The sequence below is a fragment of the Protopterus annectens genome, chromosome 6.part0, assembly GCF_019279795.1.
Source record: "Protopterus annectens isolate FY-2018-M chromosome 6.part0, PAN1.0, whole genome shotgun sequence".
Lineage (NCBI taxonomy): Eukaryota > Metazoa > Chordata > Ceratodontiformes > Protopteridae > Protopterus > Protopterus annectens.
The window spans coordinates 1067627618-1067641983 of NC_056737.1; the positions used below are offsets into that span (position 1 = coordinate 1067627618).

Sequence of the window (14366 nt, forward strand, 5' to 3'; positions counted from 1 at the left end):
TCAAATTTTCTATCTGTTCCTAATAAAATTTATGGTTTTCTGGCAAATCACTGGGATGATCTGAGGAATGAAGCCACTAAATAATGACATACATTTGAGTTTCAGACTTCTTATCCTTTAGAAAATACATTTTAACACAAACCCTGTTATTCCAGCTACTTTCTAAGTTTATAAGAGCAATATTTAAAAACTGTCCCTATTTTTGAGCCTTTGCCCCTCCCTCCCAATTATGTCAGGGTTTGTCCAGATTTATTGGGCTAAAAAGTTGAGAGGTATGACCCAGACGACAGATGTTCCTTAAGGTTTTGTGTATCTGGATCACATTTCCTTACACTTTGGACTATCCACTACACCGACAATGATCACAAAGTGTCTAGCTGCAGTTATAGCTCACTGCAGGCTACAGGGAATCCACATTTTCCATATTTAGATGACTTGTTTAGCCTTGCAGAGTCTTTTTCAAAGTGACAGGAATCTCTCTTCTGGGTGAGAGATCTACTATACAAGTTGGGACTATAAGAGAACATTGAAAAGTCTCTTGACTCCCTCACACAGGATTGTGTTCCTGGGATGACCTTTTCACCTTTAGATCTATTTCTAAAGGTTTTCCACTGAGACTTCGGTCACTCTGAAGGAATACATCAAGATTTTGGCATCTGTAATTGTCATGATACCCCTGGCAAAACTCCACATGAGAAAGATACAGTGGTATCTGAAATCTCTTTGGTCCCAGCATAAACACCCTTTATCTTTCAAAATCTAAGTGCTGGGGTTTGTCAGAAGAAAAATCTTTTGGGAGAGACAAATCATTAAATCTGGGTCTCCCCTTCTTCCCCTGCTTCACTACAGACACTTCAGACTTTGCTTGGAGAGAATTTCAGGAGAGATAAAAGTGGAGGGGTTGTGGAATACAAAGGACAGATGCAAGCCCACATACATTAAGGAGGTGTTTGCCCTGATCAAGGAACTCAACTCCCTGAACCATCTTTGGCCCCCAGGACCTCTTCAAGTAGTTTTAGACAATATCACAGTCGTGGTACATTAACAAGCAAGGGGGAACCAGGTTGCATTCCCTTTGCAGACTTGCCATTTTAGAATGGGATATAGCTTCACAAAACAATCTAACTCTAGAGGCATCCTACATTCTGTCATAGCAAAACTGTTCAGCAGACAAGCTGAACAGAACCAGGGCTGATCCTCATGTAAGGAAACTAGATCATGGGGTTTTCCAAGATTTGATCCATCTGTGGGGAGTTCCTCTGGTTTTCCTTTGTTTTAGAAAAGGCCAGGGACAATTACCACAAGCTTCCTCACAGACTAGACCTACTAACGTTGGCGACCTTTCCTCTACACCAATAGTCAACTCCTCCTTGGTTAGATCTGACCACAAACTAATCACCTTGGAAATCCACATCCCTCCCACCCCCCCTACCCCACATGGGTAACCAACATGAAAAACTTCTCCAAAGCTAACTTTGAGCTCCTAAAAACAGAGGTGGCTAACTTCACGACACCCATGCAAATGGAAAAAACTTGCATGACCGCCGAATTATAGACCAATGCACTGTATGAACACGTACACAAATGCATGGATCTCGCCATACTCAGTAGAACCAATATGCTCTCCTCAAAAAAAAAAAAGAAAGCCAATCTGGTGGTCCCCTGCCATAAACAAACTCTACAACAGAAGGAGGAAACTGATGCGGAAAAAGGTGAAGTCCCAAGACTGGAAAAAGTCCCTTATCAGCCTCAACAAAAGGTTGAGATCTCTTAACAAATCTTCTAAAGCTAGCTATGAAAACAGAATTGCAGCAGATAGTAAAGACAACCACAAGGCCTTTTATAGTTATGTAAAGAATCTTCACGGCAATACCCAGATTTGCTCTGAGCTACTGCACAATGGTACCTCCTATACCAAGCCAACAGATATTGCCAATATACTGGCTGACAGATTCAGTGCCAACTTTACCCCTCTCACCCCCCCCCCCAAAGGACCGATCACAATACCAGTTGATTGACAGGCACCCAGTATTACTGCTGCACAGGTTAAAACAGCACTGTCCAAGGCCAAGAATACAGCTTCTATGGGACCTGACAATATCCCCGGCTGTGTTCTACATGACCTACAGAGTGAACTGGCACCTCACCTGTGTGCCCTGTTCAATCACAGCCTCACCTCAGGCTTTGTCCCTATCGAATGGCGCACTGCTACAGTCATCCCTCACCACAAGGGAGGAGTGACTACAGACCCCGGAAACTATCACCCCATTAGCCTGACGAGTCTAATATGCAAAGCTATGGAATGCATCATCATGGACCTAATAAACAAGGAAATAGGGAATCTCCAAACTCTGGATCCCACACAGTTTGGTTTTGTGAAGGGTAGATCATGTCTGCTCAACTTGGTTGACTTCTTTGAGTCAGTCACCATAGCTGTAGATGAAGGCAAGGTGGTTCATACAGCGTACCTTGATCTGGCCAAGGCCTTTGATACCATTCCCCACTCAGGAATCATAGAAAAACTCACTAAGCTAGGCATCAACCCCTATATCCCTAGGTGGGCTGCAAATTGGCTCACAGATAGAACCCACAGTGTGAAAAGTAGCTGACTCCAAGTCAGACTGTCGACCAGTCACGAGTGGAGTCTCACAGGGTTCAGTCCTAGGTTCTCTCCTGTTTGGTATCTACTTCTCTGAAGTCCAAGCCAACATAAAGGGACTCTGGCTGACAATGTTCGCAGACGATTGCAAGTTGGGAGCTATTATTAACACCCCAAGTGATGGTGACATCCTACAGAAAGGCCTCAATGAGAACAACTGTTGTCAGAACCATGGCCTTAAGCTCAATGCCAAAAAATGTGTCATCATCCCCTTTGGGTAAAACCCGGTTCCCATGAATTACCACATTGATGGTAGTCCACAGAAGGCATTATAAGAGATCTGGGAACACAGATTGACAGCAACCTCTCTTTTGATCACCACATTGCCACTGTGGTCAGAAAGTACTTCTTATGTGGCACATCTCATTACTAAGGGTTTTTCATCCAGGAAGAAAGAGGTCATTGTCCCCCTTTACTCTTCCCTCATTAGGCCAGTCATCGAGTGCAAAGCCCCATTTGGCATGTACCTCACTAGACACCTGCAACAACTGGAGAGACCCCAAAAGTACCTCACAAAGAGGCCTTAAAAACTTGTCCTATATGGACAGACTCAAAAAACTCCAGCTATTCTGTCTCATATCGTCTACTAAGAGGCGATCCCTGCTTGACTTACAAAGTCATGTCTGATCCAGCTCTGTTATAAATGCTACATCTAAAGAAATCCCAATCCCTCCACACCACATGCTTCAGAGACCTCAACCTCATTACCACAATCAACAGAGCATGTTGGAGGGACAGGTTCATAACCCAGAGACTGCCCATGCTATGGAATAGACTTCCCATACATGTCAAGCAGAGCACCTCAATGGCCCTCTTCAAGAGAAATCTTGATGAGTGGATGGGAAACAGAAAATTCACCCCGGGGATCACTCCAGTGGCTCTACTCGACAGAGGCACTGGGAACTAAGGTCAGGTGGCATGATGCCAGCGTAATCTTAGGGCTAGACTTGTAAAGGCTCCAGGGTCATTAGCCTAGTACACACCTATTAACAGGAACAAGGGTGTTTGATACACCCAAACAACTGCCTGGATGACAGAGTTTACTGAGGACATGCAGCAGGTACTACTCTACTAACAGAGACAAGAACGCCTGCTGTTAGACAATCATATATTATCAAATGGAAAAGATTTTCTATTGGTGCCAACAACAAAACCAGCACCCATTCAGAGTTACTTGTTCTCTGGTTCGACAACATTTGTGTGAGTTACTATCCTATGGCCTTTCTTACTCTTTTATCAATGTTCATTTATTGGCCAATTCCGCATGTCTGCACATGGATCCTCTTCTTTCAATGCAATCTCATGTCAAAATGGTCTTAAAAGAGAGTTTGGATAAGAGGCCTCCAAGAAAACAGGCTGTCCCTCCTTGGGATCTTAATTCTGTGTTACAAAACTAACACTTGCTCCATTTGAACTGGCTAATCTGGCTGACTTGAGGTTCTTAACATGGAAACCGGTTTTACTGAAAGCTCTGGCCTCTGCAAGAAGGACATCTGCTTTGCAAGCTCTTACAGTGAGCCAATCATTTTCCATTAAGGATAGGGTTTTTTTTGAGAGGTAATCCTACTTTTATGCCTAAAGTGTTGCCCGAGTTTACTTTAAGTGAAACAATCCATATCCCTGTTTTCTTTACTGAACCTAAAAACAGGGTAGAAGGACTACTAAATCTTTCAGATCTTTGGATCAATTGTTCATTTCTTGTGAAGATAAGAAGAACGAACAACCTGTGTCAAAACAGACTATTTCCAAACGGTTGTCTAAGGCTATTTATCTTTTGTTAATCTCTCCATTACAAAACTATTCCAGGCAGGATCAAGGCCCACTCAACCAGGGTTTTGGCTTCATCTGTGGCTTTTTGGAAAGGGTTGGATTCTAGCAGTATTCTAGAAGTTGTTGCTTGGTCCTCTGTACATACTTTTAACAAAGCACTACAAGCTTGATTTCTTCTCTAGGTCCAGATCAAGCCTTGCTAGGATCATTTTCTGAGGGCTCCTGGACTTTTCTCCTTCCACCTCCAAAATGTAGTTAGTTAAGGGAATCTATCCATAGTGGTAAGCAGTAGGTAACCTGTCTACCACATAAGGAGTGGTTCTGGCCCAGAAATTGTAGTTATTTGCCACTTGGGCAATCTCTTCCATCTCTCTCAACTTTCTGATTTGAAAGCTTGCATTTGCACTTGTTTCTGTCCTGTAACTCGTCTAGCGCAGATACAGATTCTTAGTTTTAGCACTTAAATTTGCTTATTCATGCTCAGCACTTGTTCAGAACTTGTAAGCACTAAATAAGCTACTAATTACTATAGCATTCAACCTTCCTCATTACCTAGAGGAAAACAGTTTTTGTACTTATTTTTCTCACTTGCTTAGAGAAAAACAGCTCTTGTACTCACTTTCCTCACTTATCTAGAGGAAAATAGTTTTTTATTCAGGCATGTCCAAGGGTCAGCTCCCAGTGTTCTCTCCTGTCTATCTGATGAATCTGGGCATCTTGAAGCAATGTAGAAATTGCCCATGTACACAGACAATCCTCTCCTCCTACCACCCAACACTACAACCTGTGAGAGATGCACTTATTAGCCAAACTGGAGGTAAAGCTCTCTCCAACCAAGACTGAACTTGACAGTCATGAGGAGAAGGTAAACATTTGCACCACACCACACTCATTACACAGTCTCACTAAATTTACACCACTAAAATCCACACATAGTAACACAAAAACATTCGCGGAGGCTCTCAGTAATAATTTGTCTAAGCAACAGAGACCTCCAAAGCAGAAATGCAAGCAACCTCCATCCCCCAACACAACCCAAATGACACATAGCCCACAGACTCAGTGTGCCACTCAACAACAGCCAATAAGGCAAAACAATGTACCCAACACACTAGTCATAGGTGACTCTATAGTCAGGCACACTGATGTCCCACTCACCAGGCTAAACAAGGAGAAGGTTACGGTCAGCTGCCTGTCGGATGCCAGGATCCGCCACATAACCCACGCACTCAGGTCACTCTGCAAGTGCAAATATGACTCTGTCATTGTCCATGTTGGTGTGAATGACCTGAGATGTACCTCCCTGGACTACATGAAAAGAGACATGGAAGAGCTCTCTGATCTTGTAGCCCAGGCAGGTATGACCCTAGCCCTGAGTAGCATTCTGCCATCACCCAGAATGATACCACAGTACAAGGACAAAATGATTGACTTCAACAATTGGCTAAGCTTCTGGTGTCATTCTGTGGGAATTCAGTATCGGTCTGCTTGGGATGATATGGTCGACAGACCATGATGCTTTGCCACAGATGGCCTGCACCTGTCACCCCTGGGATTCTGGATACTGGCTAAGGCTCTTACTGCCCCTATAGTGCCTTTTTTAGGCAAGGTTCAAATAACAAATTCACCACCGTAACAGGAACAGGCAAGCAAAAACTGAGGGTAATGCTACTCAATGCTAGAAGTCTAAATCTCAAAATGCACTCATTTGAGTCGCTCCTTAAAATGGAGAACATCGATATCTGTGCAGTGACTGAGACCTGGTTCAAGGCTCCAGAGAGCACCCCTGCACTCCCAGGCTATAACTCATACCACACTTTTCGGCCATGAAACCTGGACCGAAACACCAAAGGCAGAGGTGTGTCCACATTCATTAAGGATATCCACGCCTCCAGGCTAGTTGCTCAGCATAATGCATCCGAGGTTATCCAAGTGCAACTAACTCTGGGCAAAACTGCAATCCAAATTGTAGCTTTCTGCAGATCCCCCACCATGCCCCAGGATTTCCACTCCTCTTTTCTTGATATACTGGAAAATATTAGGGTTCAACCAAACACCCTTATAATGGGCGACTTCAACTACCCCACCATTAACTGGGAAAACTACTCTTGTATCAACTCCTTAGCTCAACGCTTTCTGGAATTCATAAACTCCAATGCCCTGGATCAACTTATCCACACCCCCACCAGGGGCAACAATATCCTAGACCTAGTCATTACCAACATGAGTGACCGGTGTTCCACACCTGAAGTCAATTCCTCGTTGGTCCGATCTGACCATAAGCTAATCACCCTTGATATCCACATCCCGCCCCCACCCCCCATTAAGCAAACCACGGTAAAAAATTTCTCCAAAGCCAACTTTATGCTTCTTAAGACAGATGTGGTGAACTTAATGACACCTATGCAGATGGACAATACAGTTACAACTGCTGAAACCTACACAAATGCACTCTATAAGCACTTAACACGAGTGCATGGATCGTGCTATCTCAAACAGAACCAAGACACTATCCTCCAAAAAAAGGAAGCCAATCTGGTGGCCCCCTGCCATAAACAAACTGTACAACAGAAGGAAGAAACTGTTGCAAAAGGGAGTAAAATCCCATGAGTGGAGGAACTCCCTGGTCAGCCTCAGTAAGAAGCTGCGATCCCTTATAAGATCCTCCAAAGCTAGCTACAAAAACAAAATTGCCACTAATTCTAAAGACAACCACAAAGCATTCTATAGCTATGTCAAGAATCTCAATAGCAACACCCAGATCTGCTCTGAGTTACAGCACAACGGCATGAAAATTACAGAACCAACTGATATTGCCAACATCCTGGCAGATAGGTTCAGTGCTAACTTTACCTCCACCCCCACCCCCTAAAGGGCCCATACAGGAAAAATGCAGAGTCCCTGTAATCACACTACGCAAGTAAAAGCTGCACTCTCTAAAGACAAAAACACAGCATCCATGGGACCGGACAACATCCCAGGCTGCGTTTTACACAAACTTCAGAAAGAACTGGCTCCCCACTTAAGCACCACGTTCAATAATAGCCTCGCATCAGGCTTTGTGCCCACTGAATGGTGCACAGCAACAGTTATCCCACTCCACAAAGGGGGAGCCACCACTGATCCCAAGAACTATCGACCTATTAGCCTGACGAGCCTGGTCTGCAAGGCCATGAAATGTATCCTCATGGAACTCATAAACAAAGGCACTGGTAACCTCCAAACTCTGGATCCCACTCAGTTCAGGTTTGTGAAAGGCAGATCATGCCTTCCTGAACCTGATCGACTTCTTTAAGGCAGTCACCAAAGCCGTAGATGAGGGTAAGGTGGTTCACACAGCTTATCTTGACCTCGCCAAGGCTTTCGACACCATCCCTCATTCTGGAATTATAGATAAACTCACTAAACTAGGTATAAATACTTACATCACAAGATGGGCTGCCAACTGGCTCATTGACAGAACCCACATTGTAAAAGTTGCAGACTCCAAATCTGACTTCAGACCAATGACAAGTGGAGTACCACAGGGTTCAGTCCTGGGACCTCTCCTGTTTGGTATCTACTTCTCTGAAGTACAGGCTAACAGAAAAGGTCTCTGGCTAACGAAGTTCGCAGATCACTGCAAACTAGGAGCCATAGTCAAGTCCCCAAATGATGTGGACATCCTACAGAAGGGCCTCTCTGAAACAGATGCATGGTGTCAGAGCCATGGCCTCAAGCTCAATGACAAAAAGTGCAGTGTCATCCCCTTTGGTAAAAGCTCTGTACCCATGAACTACTACATAGGCAGCAATCTACTTAACAATGAATGTGTGATAAGAGACCTTGGGACCTAGGTGGACAGTAGTCTCTCCATTGATAGTCACATCGCCACAGTAGTCAGGAAGTCCTTCTACATGGCACACCTCATCATAAAAGGGTTCTCATCCAGGAAAAAAGAGGTCATTGTTCTCCTCTACTCGACACTCATTAGACCCATTATAGAGTACAATGCCCCTTTTGGAATGTACCTGAAGACATCTGCAGCAGCTGGAAAGGCCACAGAAGTACCTCACAAAGATGATTACTGGCCTCAAACAAATGCCCTACACTGACCGCCTCAAAAAACTCCAGCTTTATTCCGTAGCATATCGCCTACTCCGAGGTGATCTCTGCCTAACATATAAAGCTATGTAAAACCCAGAGCTGTTGGGCATGCTACACCTAAAGAAATCCCAAACCCTCCGAGCTACATGCTCTAGGGACCTAAACCTTGTCACCACAAGAAACAGGACATGCTGGAGGGATAGATTCCTGTCCCAGAGACTTCCCATACTCTGGAACAGACTACCCATGTATGTCAAGCAAAGTTCTTCATTAGCACTATTCAAAAAAAATTTGATGAGTGGATGGGAAATAGGAAATACACCCTGGGGATCACTTCTGTGTCTCTGCTCGACAGTGGCACAGGAAAATAACTTTCTTGGGTGGCGTAAGCCAGGGAACCTTGTTGGCTAGGCTTACGTGGGCCCTTGGCCCGATAGCCTAGTACCTACCTATGAACCTACCTATATAGCTAAGGCTACTGCAGCAGTAATTAATACGATGAACATAGTACAGTTGTGTACGTTAAACTTAACATAATAGTAGATGTTCAAATGTTCACTGCTTCAGTGGCTGCTCCCTCCCTCCACCCCTTTTTTGGTGTGTTTTTTATGGCAGGGTGTGGACATTTTATCTTTTATTATTCATAGCATTATCCAGTCAGGGCTAAAGCCTCACTCTCTACCTGGTAAGGAAGCTTTGAAGGGCTTTGTGCACAAACTTCTCTTTCAGTCAGGTGCCCTTAAGGTTTGTAAACTGGCTGGCTATTACATCCTTGGATGGATACAACCTGTATTAAGGCAACTGCAGCAGTGATCATTTTAAACACCTAGTGTTATGGGAAGTCCAACTTAACAAATGTACTTTTTCAGGCATTTTGGTGCAGAAGTTTTATGACCATGTGTTGCTAGACCTAGGCCTTGCAATACTCCTGGGTTTGATTCCCACAGTCTCTATATGCTTTACTGTGAGACTCTGTGCAAATCACTTAATTAGACAATGCTCACAGGTCACCCTGATAAGGTGCTTACCTGATTAATATTTTTTCCCGACTCCAGCCATCAGAATTGAAAATGCCAGTGATCACTGTGCACAAATTCTCTACACTAAACAGCATCACTCATGCTTTTTTTAAAGGGAAACAAATGGAAGTTTGCAAACGTCTGTATCATTTGCCAAACTATCAGCTAGTAAAGCTGCAAACAAACCCTGCATGCCTTAAAAATAAATTTTGGACCATCAATTTTCTTAGTTGTTACTCAGATTCAGACACAACGCAAACAAACACAAGAATACTAACTTGGAGTACCTTTCATTCAATGTTTTGCAGAACAGTACAGTTACAGACACCCCATGAAGTAAATGATCACAGAACACGTTTAGAATTTGGCATGTGGCCAAAGATCCATGTTCACAGGGAATTTGTGGCATTGCAAGGCTTGGTGATGACGTATGCTGATGCTTTACTAGAACCAAAAATGGCTTCAGATTAATTTTCCATGAATCAAGAGATTCTCTATGAAACCAGCTTACACAGCTATTGGAGCTACTGGGATTGTTAACTAAAATACCAAAAGCAGTTTAAGACCTTCCAACCATAACACCTTAACCTCAAAACCTGCAGAAATGGAAAAGTTCAACTTTGATCTCTGTTTTCTTCTCTATTGTGCACTGTATTTTCCTGCACTATGTTAATCTTCAGCTATTTCATTACAGAATGGGGTACGATTTGCTGTCCCAAATGGCCAAAATCTGTTATTGCCTGAAGACTGACTGTCAAATTTCTGGGCTTAAACACCAAACTCCAGATACCTACTTCTTTTATAATTACAACCTTCACAAACCTTCTTGATGTATGAAGCATGATCTTACATTTCAAACTAAGATTATATGTGGTGTACATGTTAACAAATTACGGTTTGTGGATATATGCAACAGAGTAGTTTCAGCATAAAAATATCTCAAAATCCAAGCAAAATGGTATTTGCTTGTTTGTGTGCTTGTGAAGTTCACCCGTAATGTGCTTTAACTCACTCCTTCCACATACCGCACTCCGTAATGTGCTTTAACTCACTCCTTCCACATACCGCACTCCGTAATGCGCTTTAACTCACTCCTTCCACATACTGCACTCAGTAATGTGCTTTAACGCACTCCTTCCACATACCGCACTCAGTAATGTGCTTTAACGCACTCCTTCCACATACCGCACTCAGTAATGTGCTTTAACGCACTCCTTCCACATACCGCACTCAGTAATGTGCTTTAACGCACTCCTTCCACATACCGCACTCAGTAATGTGCTTTAACTCACTCCTTCCACATACCGCACTCAGTAATGTGCTTTAACGCACTCCTTCCACATACAGGACTTCCTCATGTTTACTTTCCATCTTACCTTCCTTCTTCCTACCCAGTAGACGTCTGACTTAAATATGAACAACAATTCTGACAAGATCCCAAAAGGGCTTTATTAACAAGACATACTCATTTCCCCCAGTTTTGGGGATTATGACAGCTGTACACATCTTAAGTTCTAATCCATACATATTCAGTCCCGTGGTCAATACCCCCAACTTTTAATACAAGTCCCTATTTCATTCGTCCTTTGTATCCCCTTCATCTCAAAAACAACATACTCCCCCATCTCCTACTATCATTTGTTCTTCCTGACTTCCCAACATACAAGACTCTGTGAGAGGGAGGTGACAGCTAGAGATCATGGCTGCCATCCACTGATGGCTCAGAGATTTTTTTCTTGGGTCATTTTGTTGTCCATGTCCTCTGTAGGCGACTAGCTTATTCTTTTTCTTCCCACACTTTCCAAGAGGGACGGTCATTCAGACAGCTGCTTGGGTTTTCTAAGTTATGCTGCAAACCCCATTACTTCATGGCTGTACTGCATTCTGCTGTGGGGTTAAGGGTTTAGGGACATAATGCAGTCCCATGATGGCAAGTTCATGCTACTAAACACAAATTTCTCTGTCCACAACACAAAGCACTACCTGGTGACCAATGCACAAGGCCAGTCCTTTGCATATATGCAGCATTCACAGCAGTCGGTCAAGTAACCCCACCCCCACCCCCCAACAGGAGGGCCAAGATGGCCCGCTGTTAATTCCACCTTTGACAGCCAGATCCTCAAGTGCCTGGGTCATTATCTAATTCCAGGTCACCTGGGTCAAACTCAGGAAGGATTTTAATCATCTCCACCACAGAAACAACAACAAAGGTTAGACGATACTGTGGCATGACCTCAATATTCACCTCCACTGGTAGGAAATACCTGTAATGCTGAATGCAACTTGCAGTTGGTGCTGCTGTACATTCCTTGATGGGGTTATGCTCCCAGAGTCCATACTGCACGTAACCAAGCTTTCCACTTGTAGCAGGATTCCATTAACCCCCCCCTTCCCACTAACATGTCTTTATTCTTATTCTCATCCCTCCATGACCAGTTCCTTCAGCACCCCAAGCTCCTAATCCAACCAGGATCATCTAAGGAGCAATTTGGGCCACAACCTTTACCCAGTAGAGCCAGTGATCTACTTGTCACACTTTTGCAGCTCACTACATGGAAAAAGACAGCTGCGATTGGCACACTTACACATTCTCCTTGGTATGCCTGGATCTCAAAATCACAGACCAAGCAATAATCTGTATCGGGACAGGTGTGTAAAACAGACAGACTGACCTGCAAACTTCGTCCAGTGCTAGCACAATACACAACTCATTATATCTCTCTCAAAACACCACATGTAGGTTGTTAACATAAGACATCAAAGCGGTGCAGACGGTGCCAGAAGAGTCGTTAGGCCCTTCGGTGGCTCTGCAACTATCTTTGTGTAACAGATCCTTCACACTTGGCAGCCAGGCAATAAAAACATTCTCATCTCCAACACAAAAAGGTGTCCACAGACGTTCAAGACATGGTTACCAACTCATAAAAATGAGAACAGGGCAAACATTCAGTACAAACTGCAACAACGGACACAACTTTCTTATTAGACAAGGAGTCCTTTCACACCATTTAGAATAATACTGCCTGTCTCTCCTTATCGTTCAAATTAAATTTATAGCTCTGTTTTTCTGCACCTACTCTGAGTAGGTGCCACTGATTTCTTCCAGCTATTTCAAGCGATATGGAAGTGTCTTTTGACATATAAGTTCATGCTGTGTGTATTATCACTGGCTTCAAAATTCCTGCAAAGTACTAAATGGTTTTAGCACCTCTTGGGAGGTGCTAAACCCAAGCAATGTGGCACTGAGAAATGGCTTAGTACTAGTGCTAACATAGCGCTTTGTTCATGACATGTTCCTAATTAGCGCCAGTAACAATAAAAGCTAAATCACTTTTACTGAAAAAGTCAGTCCCTTACCAGGCAATTTTTAAAGGCTAAAAGAGCACTTTATCAGTTCTTACCATATACCTCATTTTCTTTAGAGTCGGGAAAACAAGCTATCAAAACCATTTTCATATGACAAAGCATACAAGTCAATTCACACTCCCATTCAAAAGCGTACAGTGGGAGACGTCAAACAGAGGGAAGAGGGCAGTAACTCCATGCTGCATAACATAGCAAAGTTTTACTTCTCCTTCTTCAGTTTATATTGCAAACGTAATTTTTCCATATGGAAGTATAGATATATATATATATATATACATATATACACACACACACACACACACACACACACACACACATATATATATATATATATATATATATATATATATATATATATATATTCCATGAAGCCTTGCAGACTGGCAAAATTAAGCCTTCTGTTCATAAAAGGTATTCCTACAATGCTGTTTTCATAGCATTCTGAAACTGTACATCAGGATTCAATGATGTTATCCACTTTAAGAGGGTCAGCATGCCTAAGTGGGGTACAGGGGGGACTATTCCATGCAATTCAGCTGAGAGCTCACAAAAACAATATACTAGTGGCTCTGATACACATGTAAGATGTACAAAACAGAGCGTAGTTTTAGAAAAGGGAACAGACTGACCTAGTTAAAGTACTTTTACATCTGCAAGACTCAAACTATTGCGTCACTTTATTTCATGTCATCAAGAATAAAAACACTTGCAAACTAAAGTCAATTAGGGTTGATTAACTGCTGAAAAACAAAACTCAGTAAACCAAAACTTCTTACCTGACTTCTGTCCTTGTCCACTTTCTTAAAACACTTATTCAGTGACAGATTGTGTCTTACAGAGTTTTTCCACCCAGTGGGTGCATTGACAAAGTATGGAAAATGTTCTAAGATCCAGTTGTATATATCCTTAACGGGTAGTCGTTTGGTGGGAGAGTCCTCGATGGCCATGAATATGAGGCAGCTAAAAGAATAAGGAGGTTTACAGTTTGGGTTCTGCTTGGCATCATAGGGCATATCCGAGTGAGCAGGTGATGGAGGTGTGTCATCGTCAATGTCCTGAACAGGACTGACACTCCGTAAACCAGTATCCCCAAAGCTTTTCAGCAAGTTCTTACCCTCGTGCAACCAGTTCAAGTTAGTTAGCTCCTCATCCTCCATAGTCCCTCTCTGTAATCGGATATCAGGTAAAGCAAAGTCTAGCTCCTCATCTTCATGGCGTACCTGTACGAGGGAGCTCTCCCGAAAGCATTGGCTCAGTCCACTGGAAACACTAATTCCGGAGCTCTCCTGCTTTTTACTCGGAGGCATGACTGGACCCATTTAGACCGAGGCTCCTAGAAGAAAGGAGTCCAAAAATAAAGTGCATTAGACAAGAGCAATACAGAGACAAAATGCGTATTCATTTCTTTCCGATTTTTTGAGTCTAGACTTCCACTGTAATAAAAATTAAACAATGTGCGCTTTCCC

The 14366-nt window shown here is 43.1% G+C and overlaps 1 protein-coding gene across 4 annotated transcripts in view; it reads right to left on the bottom strand.

Moving 5' to 3' along the window:
- Nucleotides 1-14366, bottom strand: part of FOXN3 (forkhead box N3) — a 1826558-nt gene that overhangs the window by 952166 nt on the left and 860026 nt on the right. For all 4 annotated transcript variants that reach the window (XM_044074690.1, XM_044074691.1, XM_044074689.1 and 1 more), the window contains one exon: nt 13677-14233. In XM_044074690.1, the coding sequence (XP_043930625.1) occupies nt 13677-14219 (543 nt within the window). In that variant the 5' untranslated portion in view covers nt 14220-14233. The remainder of the gene's footprint in view (nt 1-13676; nt 14234-14366) is intronic.